The 23,076-nt window shown below is 51.3% G+C and overlaps 3 protein-coding genes across 3 annotated transcripts; all 3 read right to left on the bottom strand.

Annotated features, from left to right (window-relative positions):
* Positions 1-274: 274 nt before the first annotated feature.
* Positions 275-3,833, bottom strand: TGME49_257040 (TB2/DP1, HVA22 family protein). Its single transcript, XM_002364910.1, has 3 exons — positions 3,092-3,833; positions 2,223-2,410; positions 275-1,610 (listed from the first exon to the last, which is right to left on the bottom strand). The coding sequence occupies exons 1-3, from the start codon at positions 3,354-3,356 to the stop codon at positions 1,410-1,412; spliced, it is 654 nt and encodes a 217-aa protein (XP_002364951.1). The 5' UTR covers positions 3,357-3,833; the 3' UTR covers positions 275-1,409.
* Positions 3,834-5,458: 1,625 nt separating this feature from the next.
* Positions 5,459-15,709, bottom strand: TGME49_257050 (3-methyl-2-oxobutanoate hydroxymethyltransferase; the record flags this gene model as incomplete). Its single annotated transcript, XM_018781132.1, has 15 exons — positions 5,459-5,986; positions 6,576-6,693; positions 7,074-7,134; positions 7,800-7,944; positions 8,731-8,842; positions 9,407-9,684; positions 9,934-10,440; positions 10,842-11,141; positions 11,677-11,769; positions 12,091-12,150; positions 12,813-12,888; positions 13,414-13,559; positions 14,031-14,096; positions 14,330-14,417; positions 14,936-15,709. The coding sequence occupies 15 exons, from the start codon at positions 15,707-15,709 to the stop codon at positions 5,901-5,903; spliced, it is 2,910 nt and encodes a 969-aa protein (XP_018636967.1). The 3' UTR covers positions 5,459-5,900.
* Positions 15,710-18,435: 2,726 nt separating this feature from the next.
* Positions 18,436-21,613, bottom strand: TGME49_257060 (translation initiation factor sui1 protein; the record flags this gene model as incomplete). Its single annotated transcript, XM_002364912.1, has 5 exons — positions 18,436-18,819; positions 19,525-19,628; positions 20,091-20,166; positions 20,582-20,853; positions 21,304-21,613. 5 exons carry the CDS (start codon positions 21,611-21,613, stop codon positions 18,733-18,735), a joined length of 849 nt encoding a protein of 282 aa, XP_002364953.1. The 3' UTR covers positions 18,436-18,732.
* Positions 21,614-23,076: the final 1,463 nt, after the last annotated feature.

Below are 23,076 nucleotides of genomic sequence, written 5' to 3'. Positions count from 1 at the left end.
ATAAACTAGTAGTGCGGAGCCGAGATCGACGCTGACATACTACATTATTGAACGAAATGCCTCATTCCGGAGGAACGCACTGCCGCAAGATGCATGCTCCGTGGCAGCAGAGGAATAACGAGAAGGAATGTTAGAAGTTTGTCAAAAGCTCGCTTTCTATTAAAGGGAATGCTCGTCGTCTGCATCTTCTGTTGTCCCCTGCTTTTTGTTCTATATCTGTTGATAGGACATCCCCCTGGTCTTTTGAGTCCGCATAAACTGTTTTTCCCTTCTCTTGTTTTACTCGTGTCATCGCCTTACTCGTGTCCGCCCCGCATGACCAGTAAGGAGTTTGTCACATAGGATTACTTTTGTTATACATCTTGGTCAAGTCTGGTGCCAAAACTCGCAGTCGGCTCACGACTGTCGCCACTGAAACCAAATGAAGATACATGGATTTACAGATATGCGAAGGTGTGCGACAGATACGGAAGGCACCGAGTCGCTTAGCGACTCTGTTTCAGGCCGCGTCAGCTCTTCATTCTCGAGAAAACCGTGTTTCCCTTCAGCCTATTATTCATGGGCCGACTTTGATCGTATTTACCCGCTGCGGCATCGCGTTTAACAACGAAAGCGAAGTGAATAGTTCTGATAGTCGGCGACACAGTCCGTTAGACATGACCCACGTACCGATACTGCAGCCCGGCTGTATGCGAATGACGTCCCGGTTGACGCTGCGCGTGAACCGCTTCTGCAGCCAACCTAAAGCTACAGACGTATTTGCTTCTGCACAAGTCCGATGACTACCAAACCTCTACTTCCTCTCCCACCGATCCGTTCTGTACACAATCCTTTAAATATCAACGATGGTATCGGCTGCTAGCACGTAAGAGGTTTTGCCGGGATGCACAGAGCTCGGCGAAAACTGTGATCTCGACTTCGGCACCAAAGGTCGTGCACCTGAACGACATTCTGCAGGAACGTTCGCTTTCAAAAAAGGCGGTTCTTGTCGCTTGTTAAGAAATTTGAGAGTGTGAACAAAGTCGCTGCTATACTTCACAGTGTGTCCGGTGGTTTTACTCAATAACAAATGGCGCCTAAGGAAGCTCTGTGAAGGGCTAGCAGCGCAACGGCGCACGCAGTTGACTTCGGCACAACCGCAAGGAGGGCAGAAGCGGGCCTGTAGTGGGTAGCCGTGCAGAAAACGTGAAAATGCGGCTTTAAACTCATTCTGAAGGCGACAGTCTGGCTCGCGAGCTCCTTTGTATCATTCCAGAGTATAGGTTTCGAGCCCGTTCCTTTCTAAGCTCCCTTGTTTGCCGCCACTCGTGGCCAGCCCCAGGAACAAGAGGAACCAGTCTGTCCCCCGAAATAGAAAGACTTTGCCTACAGAATGACCACTCGGGGACCATCGGAAAAAGATCTTAAAATTAATGCGCGACCGCTGGCTTTCGCTGACGCACCAGTCCGGCTGCCTGGTTCACCAGAGTGGCACCGTCGTTCAAGGCTTGCTGCAGTCCCTCCGCGGCTGACGCCCCCACCTGGGAAATTTGTTCCACCGCGCCATCAATGGATCTCTGGTGCTCCAGCAGGTGGGGACGAATGACCTGGTTGTAGATTGTCTCCGCACCCTGCAATGGCACAGCGTTTTCCGGACAAAATATAGACTTGATACAATCACACCCACTTTCACCTGCTGGCATCCCTTCACATAAGCAAGCACATGGAGTACACGCAGAGGCGTCTAACTAGTTGGGAGTGAAAACGAACACAAGCTCATATCGAGTATTCGACAAGCTGCACCCGGTAGCCTCCACAGCGACCAACTACGCCTCCCGATCGTTGTCTCTCACCTGATGTTGATGTAAGGATGCATATATATATATATATATATATATATCGCGCTTGTAAAGATATCTATGTGTACATCTACAACCACCGCCGATCGAACAGCAATAACATGATCTGGTGATACGGGATGAGTCGCACAGTCCCAGAACAACTTTTGTCACTGCTTTCACGTGGCAAGTCTGCCGACGCGGTGACTGCATTCTAAAGCCTTTTGAAGATGGCAATTGTGTACGCTTGCCACCTTCCTCACCAAACAAGCGCCGGTCTCCTGAACACCGGCGCTTATCCCCGGTCTGGACCTTCTGTTTCTTGCCCGCAATCCTGTTTGACTGCAGGTATACGTACACTCTTAAGGATCTCAGGTGAGCTCAGCCTCGCGTGTTCCGCCTTACCTTAGTCCAGGGCAAGTAAAGATAGAGGAGAAATGCACACTTGAGCAGATAGTAGAAGGGAACCCAGAACAGGATGATGTCTACAAAGTATTCCAGCAGAGAAAACGCGGCATAGACGACCCAGTAGGTCAGCCAGAGCTTATCGTCGTCGCGTCCAGGTGTCTCAACTGCCTTGAAGGATTGCCAAGCTAGAGAAACATAGTAGGCAGTCAAACACAAAAACACAGTCTAACGTAAAATAGCCAAAGCAGAACGCATGATCGATGCCCAAGCACATACATGCTCTCAACGGCTTCGAAAAGCTGTGCAAAGCACACCAGACGGAATACCTAAAGCGCTAACAAGTTATGGATGAAGAGAGCTTTGTAAGAAAAGTACTCTGCATTTTCTGCTCCATCTAGCAAGCGTGTCTCGAGCTGGTGTCTCGAAACGATGTGCCTTCCACCTCAAACTCTGGTACACCCCTGAAGTCCTGTCTACTGGGCACTCATAGGTTTCGTGAAAAATGCGAAAGACAATTGTTACCTATGCAAGAAAAGCAGCTGTCACAACACACTTGCACCAGATGGATCGTGTAGCGTCCCATCACCCGTCCTGTGATTTCCACAGCACAAACTGGACTGCAGCGAACGATCCTGTTTACTGCACAGCCATCTGCCGAAGCGAAAACTCCACAAACCGGTCACTCCCTATCTGAAAACTGCATGCACACAGAAAGCAGAAAGTCGCCAAGGTCGGAACGTTCGCTGAGAAAGACCCGAGAGCAGGAAAGTTCCCAAACTTGGAATTGTTTGACGCAGATCCGCCGTTGTTGAGTTGATTCCCTCTTTGTGTCCTTCTGGTCGGTGGACTGCGTCAGTTTCTCTCACCTGGGTAAAGAAAACCCGTAAGATCGCAAACGATGCCTCCTCCCCATCCGAAGCCGAGGGAAAACAGAAGGAAAACTGAGAAGCCTGAAAACAGGATGGACGAGCGGATTCCCAATTTTTCTGAAGCTTGGGCAACGACAGGGTACGCATTCAGCTTGGCGTCCCAGTGAGACATCATTCGCTGAAGATCGAAGCCAGCGACTTGGATGCTTGGGCACTCCTCGGCGCCCATCGAGCTCGGTGCGTTCCCTCTTCCGATCGCCATGGTGAAGAGTTTTGAACGGGCAAGAGTAGATTAGTGGACAGTGCAACTCTGCCAGAGGTTCTGGCGGAATCGAAGCACTTGGTTATGAAGAAGAAATATTTTACGAGACTTTCCCCGTCCCGAACAACCACAGGAAGGAACAGAGACGCGACAAAGAGCGGGTTGCGTCCTCTGCACACACCGAGGGAAGTGGAAAATTAAGGGGACGCGCGAAACGGGAGAGAGCTCCGAACCCCTGAGTTCTGAGGACGCCAGGCTGCGCTTCGAAAGGTTGTAACGGCCTCGTACTCGTCAATGGAATCGTGAGATGGTCTCAAAGACAAACTGGACGTTACCGCGACCCGTCTGCAGGACAGATGGTGGAAGATGACGCAAAACAGACAATTCGTGCCTGCCCAGGCTTGGAAATGCTCGGAACTGGCATCCTGTGACGACTCTCGAGTGGCGGTGTTAGCCAGAAAATCTCAGCTCTTTTCTGCCTTCTTAGCATCTTTCCAGCGACCAGCTCTGTACAACTCGCTGGGTCCAGTCCGTGCATGCACCGCCGATTGGTCGAATGGTTATGCTGGAGGGCGACTTTTCTTCCCTCATTTGCCAACACACAGAGTTGGGCACTAGAGTAAGATTCGCACAATCGTGAATCCCAGTCAGCATATTAATTGTATATCTTTCGGCTACGGGATCCCCCCGAGCCAAAGGCGTTTCACTGTCGCACTTCTACTGTCTCATTCGCAGTGCTCTGCGCTGCAAGCCGCAAAATGACCAAAGGGGTGCAGCGTATTGTCACCGTTCGTATAATTAAATATTTAGATCATGTACCAGCTGCATAGAACGCTGTACACTCTGAGTTGTCCACTGGATACCTTGCTTTGGTGGTGTTTGTGTAATCTCAGTATACACACAATTTGTGTCAAGCGACATCTGTGTAGACGTCACCTGACACGCGACCGATGAGATTTCATTTGGGAATGGTGTGTGCTATCCAACCTGTCGGACCCTTCTGCACATTAGCGCCTTTAGCGGAAGTCTACACCACCAGGACCGCCTGGTACTCCGGGGTAGACAAGAGCGCTCTGTCACGACAGCTTCTGGTCACCGGTGATCCAAGATTGCTCTGTTACTCTTGGAGCAGCTGTCATTAATCGCCTAGTTTGATTCTCACTCAACTGTGGCAGTAAACTACTTAATAGGCACCGAAAGCAACACCTGACATATTTGCGACACTTTTAGTATACGAGAACACAGTGCGAAACAAAACTGCGGCGCATGTGATCGAGTGACACTCATCTAGATATTCGAGAACAAGTCAAACCGGGGGATGACCTACCAAATCGCGCTTCCATTCTGTGCATGCAGAATATTCGTAGACGTGTATAACAGTTCAGGTGTAGTGGCTGACATATAATCTCGAGATCAGGTAGGACGTGCAGAAACGGATAGACACATCTCCAGGCAGGAGCAAGCACCTGAACCGGAACATGACGGGCACCAGTCTCGTCGGCAACAGCCCAGCTGAAGGCCGCGACATGCGAATGGTGTTATGCATGAAGAGTAACAAGTACAGTTTTCAAGAATCAAGCAAGGGCCATGGTCGCATTGAGCTCGCGTATCCTGTCTGGAAAGACAGCACGCGCTCGTATGCATGTGAAGCATGAAGTGCAGGAGGCATGCAGATGCGTTTTCAACTGTGTATTGTAAATGCACAGTTGTGTTTCCATGTTCTCCGGGCGTGCCATAGTGCCGAATATTCATAGCCGGTCGTACACGTCCTGTATTTCTTGGCGTCAGAATGCGGAGCTACCATGCCTTGAAACTGTTGCGTTAAAAGATAGATTTGTGTGTGTACGTTCCTTATAATAGAGCCTGCCGTAGAGGAGATTTCGCCGATACTTTGAGAGGAGTGTGATTTGGTCCAGAAACTTCTGGAACAGGATATCGGGTTTCTCGTTCGACGAAAACGCAGGGCATTGCTGCGGGCGCCGGTAGACCACACGTGAGTGTCTACAGCGCGCGTTAAGTACACCGGATGATCCTCTCCTGCAACTTTGGGCAGGATGAAGAGCTACGAGGACATGCACAACACGGACTGGAGCAATGACACAGACATCAAAGCAAAATTGAAAAATGCTGGTGGAGTCGTGAAGCCTCACATCAGAATGGTCATTCACACGTCACCACCTGACCACCCATTGTGTGTCCGCCAACCAGCACGACGATGTAGTTGTGAGGAGCCCATGGGTCCTCACTCCTGTATTTGTTTCCGTGGAACCGGTGAGCTTTCGAGTAGTATTCTTCACCTGTATTTATCCCCGTAACTGAGCACGGACTGGTCCCCTTTCACATGCATGCCACGAAGACATTGGGGAACACACAGTAGCGGAAAAATGGATATGCGCACATATTTGCTTTTGCACTATTCGACAGGAAAAAGAGCGAAGCACACTGACACTGCGCCATTTACGCGGTCGTTGTGTGAAGTAGCTTCTGTGTTTTCTGCTCCTGTTTGAGTGGCGACAATCACGCTGCGGGCGAGTCATTGAGAAGCTATCGCTCGGTGATGAACTTGACGAGATTCATAAGAGTCTCTGTCGCCGGGGTAGGCACGCCAACCTTTCGGCCCATTTTTACGACTGAACAGATCGGACAAGCATCGTGACAACTGCCTACACCGGTTGAAGAACTGATTTTTTAACGGTATGAATAGGATTCCTTTCTCGTTCGCAAGTTGACCGAGCTGAAAGGATGAGACCAAGCACCATCATCTGGTGCTACACAGGAGGACAGAGTCTAGAGTGCCCGCTTTTGAATAGCAAGTGCTCCCTATGTCAGCGAACTTAAAACGTTTCCGTGGCTCTTTTTCCCGTGCGAGCGCCGTAACCCCCTTCCTGTAGACAGACCAATGCGTCGACAGCCACCCATTTCTGAGTTGCTAGACGTTCTTGCACTAAATAATGGTGTTCAGACCAGTAAGGGTACAGCAGCAGGCGAGGTGCGGTACAGATGATCCTCAGCCTTTGTGATCCCAATAACCTCAAAAGTGACACTACGGTTCACATAGAATCTCTCTCTGCGTCATTCGAAGGCGAACTCTACAATAGCACTGCCATATGACAGATCATGGTCGGTCTCCATCATAATTGTTGCCACAGTGTTCACTTAGCTCAACATCCGCGGGCATGTAGAGATGAAATACAGCGACGAAACCGCCCCAACGCCTACCTTCACCGTTGATGCCATCGATTTCTGTCTGCCTTCGTTTCTGGACGTCCACAAGCATGGACGAGAAATTTCTGGCTGTCTTCTGAATCCCATCGACAACCAGCTGATCCGTAGCCTCCTGTCAACACACAGGCACACGGAAAGAAACCCACGGACTTCCTTCGAACTATCTAACAATCCGTGGGAACGCATGCAGGGTCAACAGTATGGACACAGACCCATATTCAGTGTTGCACCTGGGCGACTGTTGAACAGTGTCCCATACGTAGCTGTCTGAGAAAGGAAGCTGGCTCGCGCTTACGCCTGTCACCGACCAGCTTCAAACACATCGAGCAACGAGAAACTTAACGGCCAAAAACATGCATGCGCCACATTCGCACGACACTCTCGCCCTCCATCAGTGACGGGGACGCCTGCAGTCACGAGAAAGTCAATCGATTCGGTTGACCAAAGAGAAACACATCCCGCCAAAAAAGGGCGAATGCAGAGAACTCTCACGAAGTCAACGGGAATTCCTTGAGCTCGAGCGACAGAGACCACCTCCTCGACAATGCGCCGCCTGAAACCAGCCACACAGAAGAGCCGCATGATCGAGCTCAGCCGCAACTTCTGAACCCTAAACTCCGAACCATGTGGCATCTGAGGCTTCGACAGCTGGCTGTATTCCTTCACCTTTTCGTTTACGCGAAAGAGTCCCTAGTCTTCCGGGAGAGTGCCTTCAGTTGTTTGTCTCTCAGAAACAGAGGGAAACGTAGCAGCTCATGGTGGTGCACCTGAGCTCTGCCGACCACCTCGTTCAGCAAGGAGACCAGACCGCTTCTGACCACGTGAAACCAAGTGGGCCAGAGCTCTCTGTTTCGCCTGCAGATTCTTCAGTTTGACCCCACGATGCGTCTGATTCCCCAAGTTTCCCCTAACTGATGCCCAGTGGGTTTTCTGAAAACCCCGAAATCCAAGGGAACGCCGTTGTCCACCGAAATCGCCATCCACGGGAGCAGAACATAGAGCCAGTGACGCTCGGGAAGCACCGTGAGGTGCGACTACCCACTGCATCGGCACTCCCGCATCTCTGTCGACGCAAAAGTGTTTTCCTATACCACGTCTTCGAGGCAACCGGAACCGCAATCCTCGCATATGCGTGTGTTGGAGCCTGATGCACTCTGAAGTAGCCAGATACACTACAGCCGTTGCTGCTTTCCAAGCATATCCAGATTGAAACCTGACCTCAGTGGCTCCAGTAGCGGGTGCGCCACATCGCCGTTACGGCATCCTAGAATGGCTGTGACGGCATTGACGTAGCAGCTGACTGAGGCTTTCTGCCAGATAGCCACCTGCACATCGAATGGGTCTTCCTCCATAACGTCAGTGCCTACCCAAAACAACGCAAACAAAAACAGAAGCAGCCACTGATCCATCTGTCCACTCTGTTGCTGCCTTCTCCGTTAGCCACACTCCTGCTCGGCACAGCATGAATTCTACATATATCACAACCAATACGGCTGCCGCTCCGCATACAGAGACCGCTCTCATTCGCAACACGCAAGGCCCGGGTGCTGCACAGAGTCTTTCTAAAGAGGTGTCCCGTGGCGCCATTGACAAGGAAATTACGACCCATCTGAAACTGCTGTCATCGCGAGCAATGTCCCTCTGGAGTCAACCGTGACAGCGATGTTCCTCCTCCTTCCCCGCCGCAGGTGTGAGTGGATTCGCTCAGCCACTGTGTTGGGTAAATATACAAACAGGCACATGTCACGCCAGGACGCCGAGAGGCAGTTCTCCAAAGGTGTGGCATGGCAGCTAAAAGCTGACTCCCCAGAGAAAGCTTCCAGATAATCCTGTCTCCGAGAAGATTACTCCCAGTACGATGGTACTGATCAGACTAGCATCTGAGTAGTAGTTTTCTCTCGCGGTTAATACGAGTGATAACAGTAATCCATATATTACGCCTATAACATAACCGATGTGGAGTAACCTTAATGTCGTAGGATATTGACATCCAACACTTTTAGCTGTCTTAAGCAGTCCAGTGGGGTGGTGTACAGCAATCATAAAGAACTTGGTTGTCTGTATCTCATAACTGGAGTCATATTCAGTATCCTAGGTACTATAATGCCTGGTAGACAAACACCTTACCAGATGTGACGATGTCACTCACCTGCGCGTCTGAGCAAAGCGGAAAGGCTGGACAATGCGGTGCTCCTTTCGTTTGGTGATGACAGACCCAGGCGGATCTGCCCTTCGCCGGTCAGCAGCACGTGTCCTGCGGCCTGAGGCACAGTTCCCCGGAGGTCATCGGATCAAGTGTGTGACCCCCGAACGAAACTGGTTCCAGACTGAAGTGCATTCTGTTCGAACAAATGTGCTTTTCGCACAAGCCACCCCGCTCTAGCCTTTCGAGAAAACCCTCTGGAGGAATCGTGAGCGGTGTTTTCTCAGTCTCACGTACCAAATCCTTGTTTGATGTTGCACGCGCTTTCGAAGAATACTTCGACGAGGAAGTGTAACTCCCAGAACGCATGCATGCGCGTCAGGGAAAGTCAGCTGTCGCCGATTCATAAGAGGGAAAAGAGTATAACAAAAGCAATGGTTGAAAACAAATGGATCCACGTGTAACTCTGCGGCGCTACCGCGGACCTCGGCAGACTGCGTCCGTTGCTCTGTTGCACCACCACGACACTCTTTGTACCCGATCGGCCGAAACAACGCCCTTGAAGGCAAAAGCCATCAAGCAGCTATCAAGCAGACGCAAGGACACGATTTGACGTTCTGCGAAACGTAGGGATGGTGCGTCTCCATTACCCTGTGTGGAAGTGTCTTTCCTTTCACCTCACCTGTTCTAGGGCGCCGTAAGATGTGGGAGCAAATACAAGAGAAGGAGAGCCGGCAGTTCCGGACAGTTCCTCCTTCCCACTGTCTCCTGGCAGGGATGAAACCCCGCACTGCTCGCTTGGCGTTGAACATGCCCGTGCCTGGGTGGAACGAGAGGGTGCATTTGGCCGAGAGGCCAAGGCGTCACCAAAGATGCCGCGCAGAATTCGTGGGGCTTCCAGCCCGTTCTGCACTGTCGCAACGATTCCGTCTGGCTTCAGGTTAGCCAGTGCAAAGGCGCCTAGGCACGAAGCAGCATGAGGCAATCGACAAAGGCCACCTCGAGGAGTGACGCGGCAGAAACTAGCGAAATGCATGTGAAGCACAGTCTGCTCGAACTAGGAAGAGCCAGGTACGCTCCGTAGGCTTTCCGCTTGGCAAACCAAAGCTCTCTCTTACTGCGCCATTGCCATTCACGTAACTCTGACACACTGCGTGGCAGGCATTTCTGCTACTCCGGATGCCTGAGACGTGCTCTCAGCTCCCTCACCTGCTTCGGCAGTCTGCCAGGACTGGGTGCAAATTATAACCGCGTCAAACGGTTCCTCGTCAAGCTTCTCAACTTTGTCTAGGCCTTCTCCCATGACGACGACTCTCACAGGTCTCCCTTCGATGTCGCCGTAAGCATCGGACCCCTGTGTTCCGTTTGGGGACTTCTCGATGAGCAGCAGGTTCCCCTGTCGATCGACAGCTTCCTTCAACTCCTGCCGGTGCGTCGCGATGACGACCTCCAGTCCAGGAACGCTCGCGAGTTTCCAAGCTACCAGCTGGCCCATGGCCCCGCCACCTCGAACACACACGCGCTTGAGGTCTGTGCCCGTGGTCTCTTGTGGAAGAGCCTGTGAACCCCCTTGAAGCATAGGCTGGCATGCCTGTTCATCTTCAGAGGAACGAAGTGGGGTAGACGCGAGTCGAGCGGCATTCGTCGAACTGGAACCTGGCTTATTCACCAGACCCGCAGCTACCCACCCGCGGACAATGGACGGTGTTGGCAGGCCTGTCAGCAAACGAGAAAGACAAGCTTCCAGTGGAAGTACATATGAAAACGCGCACATATAAACTAAACACATCGCTCCTGACGCAGCAAAAAGACACCAAATTTTAGACCGGCTGGCAAACAAAAACGATACAACAGAGCCGCGACCCTCCAGTAGAGTTCAACTGTGCATAAAGGGCGAAACCGCCTTCTCGTGAAGTGTCTCGGCACATGATGATTTCCAGGTACTAAGAACTCTAGTAGGACGGAGGATAGGGAAAACACAGAAGGGAGCCCTGTGCGAAGCACTGGGAACTGCTCCGTGGTATGCTGTCTCTGCAGAAGTGATCCGAGATCCAACACTGCAGAACTCTGATGCGATGAATCAATGCATTGCAGCAGTGTGTTGATGCTTGCCTCACCTTGATCTCTTTCGCGTTCCTGAGAGCTGGTGGCCGCGCTCCTCGTCTCGCCCCCGAGCTGTACATCGAGACCTTCATCGATGCGAGCGTAAAACTTTGCACGCTCTGTCGGTATCATGAAGAAGGAGTGTTCGATAGCTGGAAACACGCTCTTTTCCACATCTCTGCGGAACTGATTCGCCGCAGCCTGAAGGTCAGGATGGACATTCGCATACTGCTTGACGAACTTGAATTTCGGACCCACTGGAGCCAAACCGCACATGTCGTGGAACACAAGAACCTGGCCGTCACAGCTCGGGCCTGCAAGCAGAATGCACACAGAACATATCAAACCAAGTGCCAATTAGCCGGTTAAATTGTACAGGACTGTGCTACGGTTCTACCACAGACCACTGAAATGCTTCCGATTTACGCTCAGGACGAAACTTCAGTTGTAACCACACGCGAGCCGCTCTTCCGAGCGATGTGACGCCACTGTAAGTTCAAACACACGCCCGAGACAACAATGCAATTCAGTGTTGAGAACAAACGGTGTCGTTTTCTGCCGGTGTCCGTTTGCAGTCCACCCACTTACACAAGAATCTTCCACATGTGCAACAGTTAAAAGGCCACCAGCTCTCGACACACTCCTTTCACATAGTGTGAACAATACAGCACGTTCTACAGCTTCTGCGTGTGACGTTCCACCAGGCGGAAAAAAAAAGCCGCCGACGGCCGCGAGGACAGCTTGGACACCGAGCTACAGTCCAGAGATCGCCATTAGAAAACGACCATGAGATATTTATACGAACGAATCCACGACACAAATGAATGGTTCGATGACTTCTCGTCATACCTGAGCCAACACCAATAGTAGGAATTTTGAGTTTGGCTGTGATGACCTCAGCGACCTCAGAGCAGACTTTCTCCAGCACGATCATTTGGCAGCCTGAGACACGCCACAGCCGCAAGTGCTGGAAGCGGCCAGAGTTTGAGTTTGTCACCTCTGTTGTACAGTTACAAGTGTGGGCTTTCGATACCCTACGCCATTAAGGCTGTTCAACATCGGTTATGGTATAGGTGCAGTACATGGATTACTACCGTTATCGCTCGTAGTAATAGTGAGGTGACACAGTTGGCTTTCGAGCTTTGACTGGAGACAACCTTTAGCTTTAAAAGGAATCATGCAGCCTGAAGAGTCCAGACTGCGAAAGGTTCTGAGCGATTGTAGGCGACAGCCTGAGTCTCACGGTGACAAGAGGGGACTCACCAGCGGCCTCCAGAGCCAGCGATTGTCGAAGCAACTCCAAAGCACTTTGCGCATTCTTGCCTTCAGAGACAAACAGGCAAAGCTTCGTGTGGTGTGCTTTCATGAGCCGGGGCCGTCGGGAGTCGCTAGCACAATCACAAGTCCTGCACTGTCACCGGACGCTCGAAAACGTCACTTGACGCAATTGGCCCCAGATTCCAAACGTAGCAAAGTAGGGCGACTACAAATTGTCTTTCTCCAAAACACATTGCCTTTTACTCGTTGCAGAAATGGAGCACATCTCATGAGCACGGAAATATATCTCTGTCACCTACGTGTGCCGGTGTACACTGACGACCGCCGCAGCAGCTCACTGTTTGCAGACAATATAAGCACAGAGCACGTGGTAAGCGGAGGAACGTGATTGCAAAGCTCCTCGCGGAACTTAATTTTCGCGATTCTCACGTGCATTCAAAGAAGTGGACTATCGATTTAAGTACGAAAGGGAACCGGGCACAGCAGCCACAAGATGTACGCCACCCGAACTCAGGTGGACACAGGTGACACAGCGGCTGAGGAAAAACGTAAAGCAACGTGTGTGCTGTTGTTCTATCAAACACAACGCAGTACACTTACGACAGTAGCGCGGCATTCACTTTGGCACGACTTTAAATCAACTCTCTCTCCTCTACAGCTGCATGCACATGTCACTTGACAGAGCGAGTTGTTTGCTCAGTGCGTACCTCGGGAGTCCATGGACTGGGCAGTCTGAGGTTGAACGCCAAGGTGGCAGATGACGCTGACATGGTCTCGGAGTGCCTGAAACAGAGAAAAGGAAAAATGCGACAGTGAATGGTGAGGTAAGGCAGCCACGCTGAGGGTTCATGCACAGGAGCAACACCAGCAGGTCCGTCACCTGCATCGCCAAGATCACGACAGCGTCGACTCCACACAGCAGCGGACATCTTTGATTCGAGTCCAGACACCGGTCAGCTTCACCATAAACGGCGAACTAACACTGCTAGGCACAGAGAAAAGTGGCCTGTGTCAAATCTCCTTGTAAAACAACACTAGCCAGAGAGGTAAGTGAGAACGCGTGGGATCTCTAAAACGTCTCGCCGTGCCTCAGAAGGCCGACGCTTAAACGGGTAGCACGATAGTGCGTGCAGGGGAAGCATTTTCTTTACATTTTCAAGGAAGCTCGCAGAGTGGTTACTGCGTATTTACTGGGGTTGGAGAAGACTACATACTATGTGTTTCTGCCTCACTGACGCGGCATGCAAAAGCCGCGGAACCTGTGTAGCTATAGGCGACAGTTCTGGCAGCTTCAATGCAGAGCCGCACCTTCACAATCTCTGGGCAAAAGCCTTCCAGCTTTACCGCCGTGATGCCAGTTTGCTTTACAACCCGTACGACCGACTCAACAGCGGCCTCTTTCGTGTGATACGACCCGTACGGAAGGTCGAAAACGACAACCGACCGTTGGCAGGCTGCAGACACACGAGAAAACTGAGGATATCTAGACGTTCTCTGGCCTCGCTACTTTGCACCGGCACGATCATGATTCCTCAGCCTTAGAGTTGTCTGGGTGCGAATTTTCCATGAAACTAAAAGACTCGTCCATGCGTCGAAGTGTTTCGGTCTTTGTCGGTGCTCTGCCACATCAGTAACTGGAGGTCTTGCCACGAACACGTGAAAAAAAACTGCAACTGCGCTGGTTCTGACGACGGCAATAAAAAGGTGAGCGAGACTGTAACATGCAGCAGTGGAAATTTCTGAAAATCCGTCGCCACTCCGAAACGTCTTGTTTGAACAGTACTGTGGCGATGCGGCGCTTCGGTGAACAGCCCAGAGCCGTATCCTATCTTCCTATCGGATAGAGGCACATATCGTCGTTGTTGCAAAACACACAGAGTATTCACTGGTTCGAAAGTACTGAGGACAATCCATCAGAAACGAACCTTGTTTGACGTGCTTGGAGAAAAGAATCATAGTGTCCAGATCCACCAATGCCGTGCTGTCCAAACCTGATGAGAACAAGGAGGCAACACTAAACAGCAATACGCGACCAGCGATGGCTTCTGAAGCGTATGCACGGTTGCGCTTTCGAGGTGGCACAGAGTCCAGTCCATGCAAAACTGTCACGTTTGGAAGTTTACCCAAAAGACGTCTTCACGAATAACTCTAAGGATCCTCCAAGCTGACTGGTGGCGAAGGGAAGGAGGAAACTCGTGGTTGGAGGAACCGAGGACTTACTCACCTAGAATTACATTTGCGAGGGAATCGCCCACCAGCTGCATGTCTATGAGGGCCGAGTCAAGGATTCGGGCGGTATTGACGTCGTAAGACTGGGATCCGAAACATATCAACACAGATTCAAACGACACAGAGAAGTGATCGCACGAGACTAAACACTTCACGCAATTGAAGCCGCAACGATATACACTGATGGAAAGCTAGGAACGCGGAAAAACAAAACGAGAGACTCAGAAGACACATAGGGCGGCGTCGGCAGTCATGCTCAAAGCAGTTCTGATTCCTGAGTAGACACCCGATCCACGTCTCCTTTTCCAGCTTCAACGTGAACAAAGATCCACGCAACTCGACACTAACCGTCTTTGCTGCTTCTAACACCGAAAGCAAGCCGACACCAACCGGACAAATGCGGCAGAAATGTAGGCACGGAAACGGTACCGAGATCGAGCTCGACAATTCCGCGGGATAACACGGTGAACATGGTCGTGCTTTCCAGTCGCTTTTGTGCAGACTGATACCGGCAGTGGTGCATGTGGGCAAAAGTACTAACGGAGCGGCCTAGAAAGTCCACACTGTGCCAATTGCCTTGAACTGCAGTGGACTCACGCACCGTCACCATCGATATCTTCTCGCCCCGCTCTTTTTTTTGCAGAAGGCGGGCCATACTAAGAGGTTTGCCTAGAGGCAGTGCCGCTCCTGCTTGGCCGTGCACGAGCCTGTTCTGGACAAGAAACCAACGTCCCGATTCGACGACGGTATCCACGGATCGACCTGCTGTGGATGGCGCATGAAGAAAACCACTGCCGTCGATAGCGTGAGCGGATATAGATGATCTCAACGGCAAACAATCTGGCATAAACCGCGCGGCAAAAGGGCTTCTATTGACGACGATCTGTCTGCCCTGTTCGGCCTTGCGCTCTGGTCGCCCGCGATTCAAATAGCCGGGCAGAATGCTATATTTTGGGGTATCTGAGCCGACATCGCGTTGAGTCTGCAGTCTTTCAACCTCTACAGAAGCGTGGCCAACAAGGCCATGGAAACAGCTGTTGCTGTTGCCTTGCGTTTCTATGGAGGCTCTTCGCCGGAAGTCCTGTATGCAACCACCTTGCACAAATCCCCGTCTTTCAGAAAGACAGACTGGTAAGTCCCTTCGACGACGAAGCGCAAAGGATGCGAAAGACCGATTAGAACCAGAACAAGGAAATATGGGAGGCACTGCTTGCTTGCAGAATGCACACTCTTGTGCGGGGGAACGCGAACGTGGAAGCGTCGTCGCCCGATATATTTGTTCGAATGGAAAAACGCCTCGACAGCCGGCTGTTTTAGGAAGCGCGAAGAAAAGCCTCCGCAATGACGGAGTCATAAAACAAGATTGACGAAGCATAGTGACGACTACGCTTTCTCACAGAGTACAATTTAAGCCGCCTTGCCACAGGCTCTTACAGCAGCGGCAGCGGACCGCTGTGCCCCAGCAGCCAACAGAGATGTCTCGCCAAGGAGCAACAGACGGTCCGAAAAATGTACAGAGCAAGGACTACTGTGTCATTCAAAGATGGCCACTGTACTGTCGTGTGACCACCGCGCTGACAGCAAGGCATAGAATCGGTTAAGACGCATCCCGCAGGGTGACGCGAGAACCGGAACAGAGGTAAACGTAGAACCTGTGAGTTTGATTTGCTGATTCATCCGCTGTGTTCATGCGCACGCTCTACAAATTTACGCGGTTGTTCATGACGGTGGTTGATGGCGTAGAGCGGTCATGAAATGTGATTCACTTCGAGTTAGTCTGCCCAGGTGGTCGATTTTGACACCCAGACCGTCGTCGCCCATAAGTTTCGCGACAGTTTATTCGAATGTGCCAAGATTCATTAATATACAACTACTTGTGAAGGAAGATAGTTGACCTCCTTGTGGAGGAGAAGATGAAAAATGGAAGCAACAGAAGTTTGACGGACAAAGGCGTCCCCTGACCACCCGGCGCGTGGCAGGATGGCAGCCTAGCCCACTGCTTTGTCTCGGCAGAAAAAATTTCGTTGACCACTTCGTGACGAAAGAAGCATGCACAGAGAGGCATGTCTCCTCGGAAAAAAACAGCAAAGATCTCATTGCAAAGTTGTTCAGTGACATGGGGAACCCCGTACCCCGTTAGGACACGGTTGTTTGCTCTTGTCTCTGCAGAGTGCCCGCATCCGAAGGCCGCTTCGCAGCTTGAAGAGCGGGAGGGGGGTTTACGTAAGAGTTTTGACCGCAGTCAAAGAAAGAAAGCTGCAACAGAGGCAAGTAGAAGGGAGGTTCTCCAGTATGAGAAGGAATGACCAAGAAGTTCTCTGAAAGTGGCCTGAAGCTGCGCTAGCTAGAGAGAAGCCAGCTCGCTTCGGCTGTTTTTCTGGGTACAGTCGACTTGAGCCGCGGTAGCACTCGAGCACTGAGTTGACAAGGAAATAAAGTACCTTTTATCATACCTGAAAAACCGTTCCGCAGTATCTCAAGGATAGACTCTGCCAGGATGAAGTACACCGGCAGTACGCGAGTTCTAACGAAGACGGATACATTGGTAGAGGAGGAATATGCCAGGGGTGCCGTTGTGGGGTTTCACACGGAGGCGCCATACACGCCAGCACAGGAAAATCCGTGTGCATACGAGACAGGAAGTCAATAAATGAACGTCTTATTCTCGTGTTTATTAGGAGGCTTTTGCGTATATTTTTTCGCTGTTCGCACCCACTTACTGCAGTGAACCCAAACCATCGTTTGTTTCTGTTGACTACTGGTGATGTTCCAGGACCAATTTGCAACCTTGTCAGCTCCTCCACTTCTCAGCCGCCGCTCCTCACCTTGCTGTGACAGGTTTATTAGCAAACACGCACCCCTGCACCAGTTGTACAACTACCGCTGTACAAAATGTGTTCTGGGCTACCTGTTTATTATTGGCGACGCTTTATCTCTCGTGTTCAAATGTGGCAAGACTCCACTCATTCCTGATTCAAGATAATGGTGCCACCCGGTAGTTACTGGCTTTAATGGAAGACCGTGTGTCGGCAAATTGCCACATATGGAGGACGGGGAGGAGGGGAGAATGTGCGAAAGAAACACCAAGCTGAGAACCTACGCAATTTTTCGCTGTGAGTCTAACCATGTCTGTCTCGGTCGAAGGTGCACGCTGCACTGCACGGGGAAGGAAGAGTGGCCGCTTCTCCGAAATGCCAATCCCAAATACGACTGGTGTACACGAGCACTTGTGACGGAATGCTTCTAGGAGACCTGTTGTTCAGAAGACCGAGACGGGGGATCCCCAGGTGAAACGCTTCAGGGCATTACTGAGCTTGGTTCTCTGTAGTCATCGTAAGGCACTCCCAGATTCTTGGTATGTCCTGCCTGGCCCGCAGAAAACGAAAAGCTTCCGAATAACTGCAACCAACTGCTATGCTGGTATCAATCAGTGACCATGCGGCGTACGTGCACCTGGCGCGAGAGCCACAGAGCAGCTCGGCTGTTGCCTCTTGCTCGTGGCAATTAGCGGCGAGGCGCATTAACGATTGAATGGAGTAGGCAACCACTATACCCGTTTTGTATCTCTGCAGCATCAAAACGCATGTTGTAGGAATGGCAGTTACACATAAAGGAGTCTCTGACAAACCGAACAAACTAACCTCATTAAGCAAAAAGTCTGACAGATGATCTGTCGGCGAGACCAAGCTCCACGAATGATGTTCTGACGTGGTGGCCACCCGCGCAGAATGAAAAAACCGGAAAGTTGAGCAACTGGGACTACTATGCAGTGCAACACCCCCGTCGTAGCAGATGGAGCAACAACTGTATATTTTAGAAGCGGCCTTGTACAAATTCTGGTTCTTCTGTAGCTTACAGGTCGAACCTCCCTCTTTTCAGAGAAACATAGCCACGGAGACAAAGCCTAGAAGCGGTTATAAACTGTAGTCACGTGGCGAAAGATGGCCTTAATGATCGTGTCTCCGGGACACATAGTCGATATGCAGAAGCAATGAGTAACTTGGGCACTAGGCGGCCTCTAAATGCCAACCGCTAAGCAAGTTTTGATTCAGTTTGTGTCCCTTCATAACTAACACGCGAAACCACGTCGTTTCAGACACCAGCAATATCGACTGCTGTCACACGCTGGCACTGTAGTACTGGTCCGATCACCGACATATCCGTAAGCAGGGCTCATCTGAGCTTTGCCGCCGCTGATGTTGATCCTTCTGTGTACGTTGATTTACACGACGCGGCGTGAATGTCTATACGTGTCGCATGCCACGAAATGAAAACAAGAGGACTGCTGCCTCACCGCTCCTACAAAGGAGCGAGAACCCAACCGCATCGCAATCCGTCGGGTGTTCACTACCTGTCCGCCTTTTCCCCCCTCCCCTCCCACGACATTGGCTACGCGGATTACTTCGGCGGGAGCAGCTGAATGCTCTCTTCTGGAATTTCAAATGTTTCTTGAATTAACTCGGCAATCTCCTCCTCAACGTCGCCCTGAAGAAAAATGACAGTTCACGTACTCTCATTATCATCATCACCTCATCTCCAGATCGGTGCCCAGCCATCGGCACTTTCGAAAGATCCTGCAGGTCTACGCTTCGGAGCCTCCTGCAGCTTGCCTCTTTATGTGCTCAATAATTAACAACCCCTTCATGCCCCACACAGTGTCTGAATCCTGCTGGTAGACTTAAGTGCATAAGTTTCTACCATATCTGCAACGACACGAGAAATCTGGTCAACAGATGTCAATGGTACAGTCGCTGTTGGTTGCTTGTAGAGCCTTGGACAGAAATCTTCACTAGTGCCACTCTCTGTTCAAAGGAGGTAGGGATTTCCGCTTTCGTGGCCAATGTCACTCATGTAACGTAGAGACAATACATAGAGATGAACGTGTGGATACATATGAAATTCCGTGTTCCGATGTAAACGCGTAGGGATGTTGCCTTCCTGTTTGCATAGAACTCGCCGTGAAAGAAGCGAAAAGCACAAGGCCGTGTGAACATATGAGAACCGTATATCTCCTATTACCTTCCGCCCAATTGTAGGGTCTACTTCTAATTTTCGTTGCTCTCTCTAATCGATCGGAAACACAAAAGGCCACGTACTTATCTCCCTGTGTTAGCCAGTCCTCGCTGCCCGTGAGAACATATCAAAGATAGGTGAGAAACAGCCACCATGCAGAGGAAATTTTCAACTCACTTGGACTTCGACCTGCTGAGGCTGACCGGGGACGCCTTTTGAGACAGACGCTCCACATGCATATTGTTTGGAAAAGAGCTTTGCAGCCTTATCGAGTTTAACACCTGGGAACAGGCGCAAACATGTTCGCACAAAAACTTCACATCGTATGTCAGTCAATATTGCTCTCGACCATTGCCACGCAGTCTTACATATCATCGTACAGTCGTTCGGGGAGAGGCACATCATTAGGGGAATGCGGATATCTACACAAACAAATACATACATATATATATGTTGATTGATAGATATACACAAAAATATATTTGTACGTGACTACGGGTATACAGGTTCGATCCGATAGGTAACAGAGAGACGTACAGCAACAGACAAGTGTCGACCGGAACAAGCGCGCATCAACCGCTAGCTCTTCGAAATTCAAGCGGGGTACATGGGGTGACGGTCGCAGCTACCTGGAGGTTTCTGTGCTGCCGATGTTTGTCTAAGCACATGCATGCGAGTGAGCGCAACAGACGAAACCCCCGGCTGCGGATTGAAATCTGATAACTGGTTCTTGTGGACCTCACCGAACAAATCCAGGCCCGTGATGACGGTGGCAGTCTTCCGCTTCGACCGGCTCTGGCGCTGAATTGTCACGATGTTCTAAACAAACAAACGAGCCACCGCGCACACACAAAACGAGTGAGCTCGACATGTGACCCCGTTTTCCAAATGCTGATGCATCCTCGGCGAGTCTCGAGTTAGATGGACAGCTGCTAGATGCGCTCCTGTGCTCACCGCCCGTGTCTGAAAGATAATCCCTGGCCCTCTGCTTTCAGTCGATGGTTTATCTCACTAGAGTTTATGTTCCTTCCACCAGCAACGCAAGTCTGTTCTAGAACCAATGCAGTGCAGCAGGCCCGGTCTCAGCGCCGAGTTCCGAATGTGTGGAAAGGCAGTGCCTCGCCGTTAGGAACAGTCGAAAAAAACGTGTATGTTTGGGTTCGAAGAAACAGCATGCATATGCAGACGAATGGAGAACTCTGCAGGGACCTCTCCGATGCTTGTCCACACCCACCGGCTTTGCGGCCTTCTTCTTGCCCCCCTTCTTCGTGTCATTTTCCGCGTCTCCCAGGGCGCCCTTCGCCTCTCCGCCCACACACAACTGCTGGATGCCCTCGGCAAGAGCAGCGTCCGTTGCGTCAACAGCCGTTGTGTCTCCGTTTTCGCCTTGCGAAACATTCGCGGGGCAGCAGAAGGGGAGCAGTTCGGCATGGTTCTTCTCAATCCACGCCTTGCACTCAGGCCACTGAGCTCCAAACTCGCAAAAGTCTGGGGGTCCGCCGCAGACTGGAGGGCTCATGAACAGAAAAAAAGAGCAAGTCGGCAGACACACAGTGGAGACCAAACAAAGATGAAAACCGAGGGGGCAGTCAGCAAAGACGAAGAAACACGAACGTGGGGAACCAAACGCGTCAAAAAAACCGTACTGCACCAAGAACATGGCACGCACAAATATATATAACCTTTTGCAAAAGAGTAGAAACTTCTGTCTGTCTGCTTCCCTCGCTCCGCCCGCCGTTGCCAGAGGCCAACACGAGGAAGGAAGTCCAGATGTCGCCGATGTCTTTGTATTAAGACAGCCACAAGACGGCACGATGGTTCTTTTGGTCCTGAGCCTTTTTCAACGGTCTCCCCGTGCTGCCTCTGCTATCTCTGAGACACTCTTTTGATGAGCTTTTTATGGGGAGTCTATCGTCGCGCCGGATAGCAAGTTTAGATCTTCACGGTCCGTCTCACCTCCACAGTAAACGACTGGGCTGGGACCTGTGATGGGCGGTTGCTTGTCATGTTCCCATCCACCGTTTTGAACATTTCCTCCTTGGGGGGGCCGTGTGTCCTGTTCAGCTCCGTCTCCAGTTTGCGTCGTCTCAACTTCCTGTCCGGCTTTCGTCGCGTCATCCCCCACATGTCTGGCGTTTTTCCCCTTTTTCTTTCCTCTCTGGGCCTCCTGCTGCTCTCGCTTCTGCGCCTGGCGCAGCTGCCGGCGAGAGGGCTGCTCTTCCTCCGAGGGCGAGTCGCTCGTCGCCTGCCTTTCCATGTCCGACATTTTCAAGACAGTTTAGCGTTTAATGATTTCGATTAAGAACGGAATCGCAGGTCTGCAGAGGAAGCCGCAAGACAGGCATGCAGCTACAGAGGCACCAGCGTTTCGACGACGTCAAGGGGGGAACCTGTTTCCACTTGCGCGTACCTGCAGACGTCTTTTATGAAAAGAGGTGGTGTGCCCGCGGACGGAGGCCAGCACGGTGAAACACCAATAAGCGAAAACAACAACTGCATTCAAATCTGATTGGATGTGTACTGAACCGAAAGTGTTTTTGTGTCTTCTATCCGCATTCTGGCATGTGCAACTGTGCATGTGCGCGGACTATATAGAAAAAGCTGCACGGACAGAGCGACCATAAGCACCGAGGCATTCAGGAAAGTCAAGGAGTGAAAGAACCGCTGAAGTAGCTGGTGAGGCACCGCCAGAATCAACACAAATCAGAGGAAGCAAATGAGGAAGCGCGGAGAGGAAGCACAAGCGGAATTCCCTCAGAACAAGGTCCCTCCCAGAGCCCCCACTGGCGACTCGTCGGAGAGCATTTCTCCAGTTTCCGTTCACCGCTTGTCCACGGGGTTTTACGTTTTGAGGGAAATTCGTCAGAAAGAAACTGACCCTCGGTAAACCTTCGTACTCAGTAGGGGTTTCGCGGCTTTCACAGGCAAAACCCCCGCTTTTCGCACAGGAAAGGTTGCCCGCCGCGCGCAAACAGCAGGCAGTGACTTTGTCGCTTTTCGGCCACTTTTTCGCGGATTTTTCGCGTCTATCTCATGAATGAACAAGTGCGCAAGCGCAGCTCTGCCGGGACCGTGTGTCTCGAGCTTTTCCCGAACCGTTTTCCTTTTAATCCGCGAACTCGACCTCGATAGAGCTCGAGCCTCTCGCTCTGACCTGGTGTGCGCGCTCCGCCGTCTTCCTCCGGCTTACATCCGGGAGTTAAAAGCTTCTTTCCTTGCTTTGCGAGACCTCGCGGACGCATTTCCTCGCCGTTCAGTTAGTGTCCGTGTTAGATCAGCTGTTCTTATAACTATGGCTTTTTGTGAGTGACGCGTTTTCTCGGTTCCAGAGAGAGCACTCGGGGCATAAGTGCGTCGTTTCGTCTAATGACCTGCTGCTAGTCTGCACCTGGCTTTCTGCCGGCAAGCGAAGGTTGCATGCGAGGCACCGTTGCTTTTTTATTCTCACCTGATTGGCAGGACTTGTCCACTAGAAGATCCGCATCGTTCGTACGATATCTGTAGATTAGAGCAAATAGTGCCGTCGCTCATCCCTTCTCACCGAAGACCTTTTTTTTCTAGCCAAAAGGACGGATAGCGGCCGCTGTTTCTCCGGAGTAGCTCGTCTCTGAACAATCCCCTCTGCGTTTTTCGTCCCTGCATTGCGTCTTGCCGCGAGTGGTGAACTCGGAAAAAAATTAGGGGGTTAACCGGGGGCAATAGAACTCGAAAACAGGGGCAGAATCTCCG

The sequence above is a fragment of the Toxoplasma gondii genome, chromosome VIIb (assembly GCF_000006565.2).
Source record: "Toxoplasma gondii ME49 chromosome VIIb, whole genome shotgun sequence".
Classification (NCBI taxonomy): domain Eukaryota; phylum Apicomplexa; class Conoidasida; order Eucoccidiorida; family Sarcocystidae; genus Toxoplasma; species Toxoplasma gondii.
Note: the sequence above shows the minus strand (reverse complement) of the source record. Positions and strands in the feature narration are given on the sequence as shown.

Coding starts and splice junctions, on each gene's coding strand:
- TGME49_257040 (XM_002364910.1), bottom strand. CDS start 3,356: ATGGCGATCGGAAGAGGGAACGCACCGAGCTCGATGGGCGCCGAGGAG. Junction 2,411..3,091: donor TACGGGTTTTCTTTACCCAG/GTGAGAGAAACT, acceptor ATGTTTCTCTAG/CTTGGCAATCCTTCAAGGCA. Junction 1,611..2,222: donor TTTACTTGCCCTGGACTAAG/GTAAGGCGGAAC, acceptor GTGCCATTGCAG/GGTGCGGAGACAATCTACAA.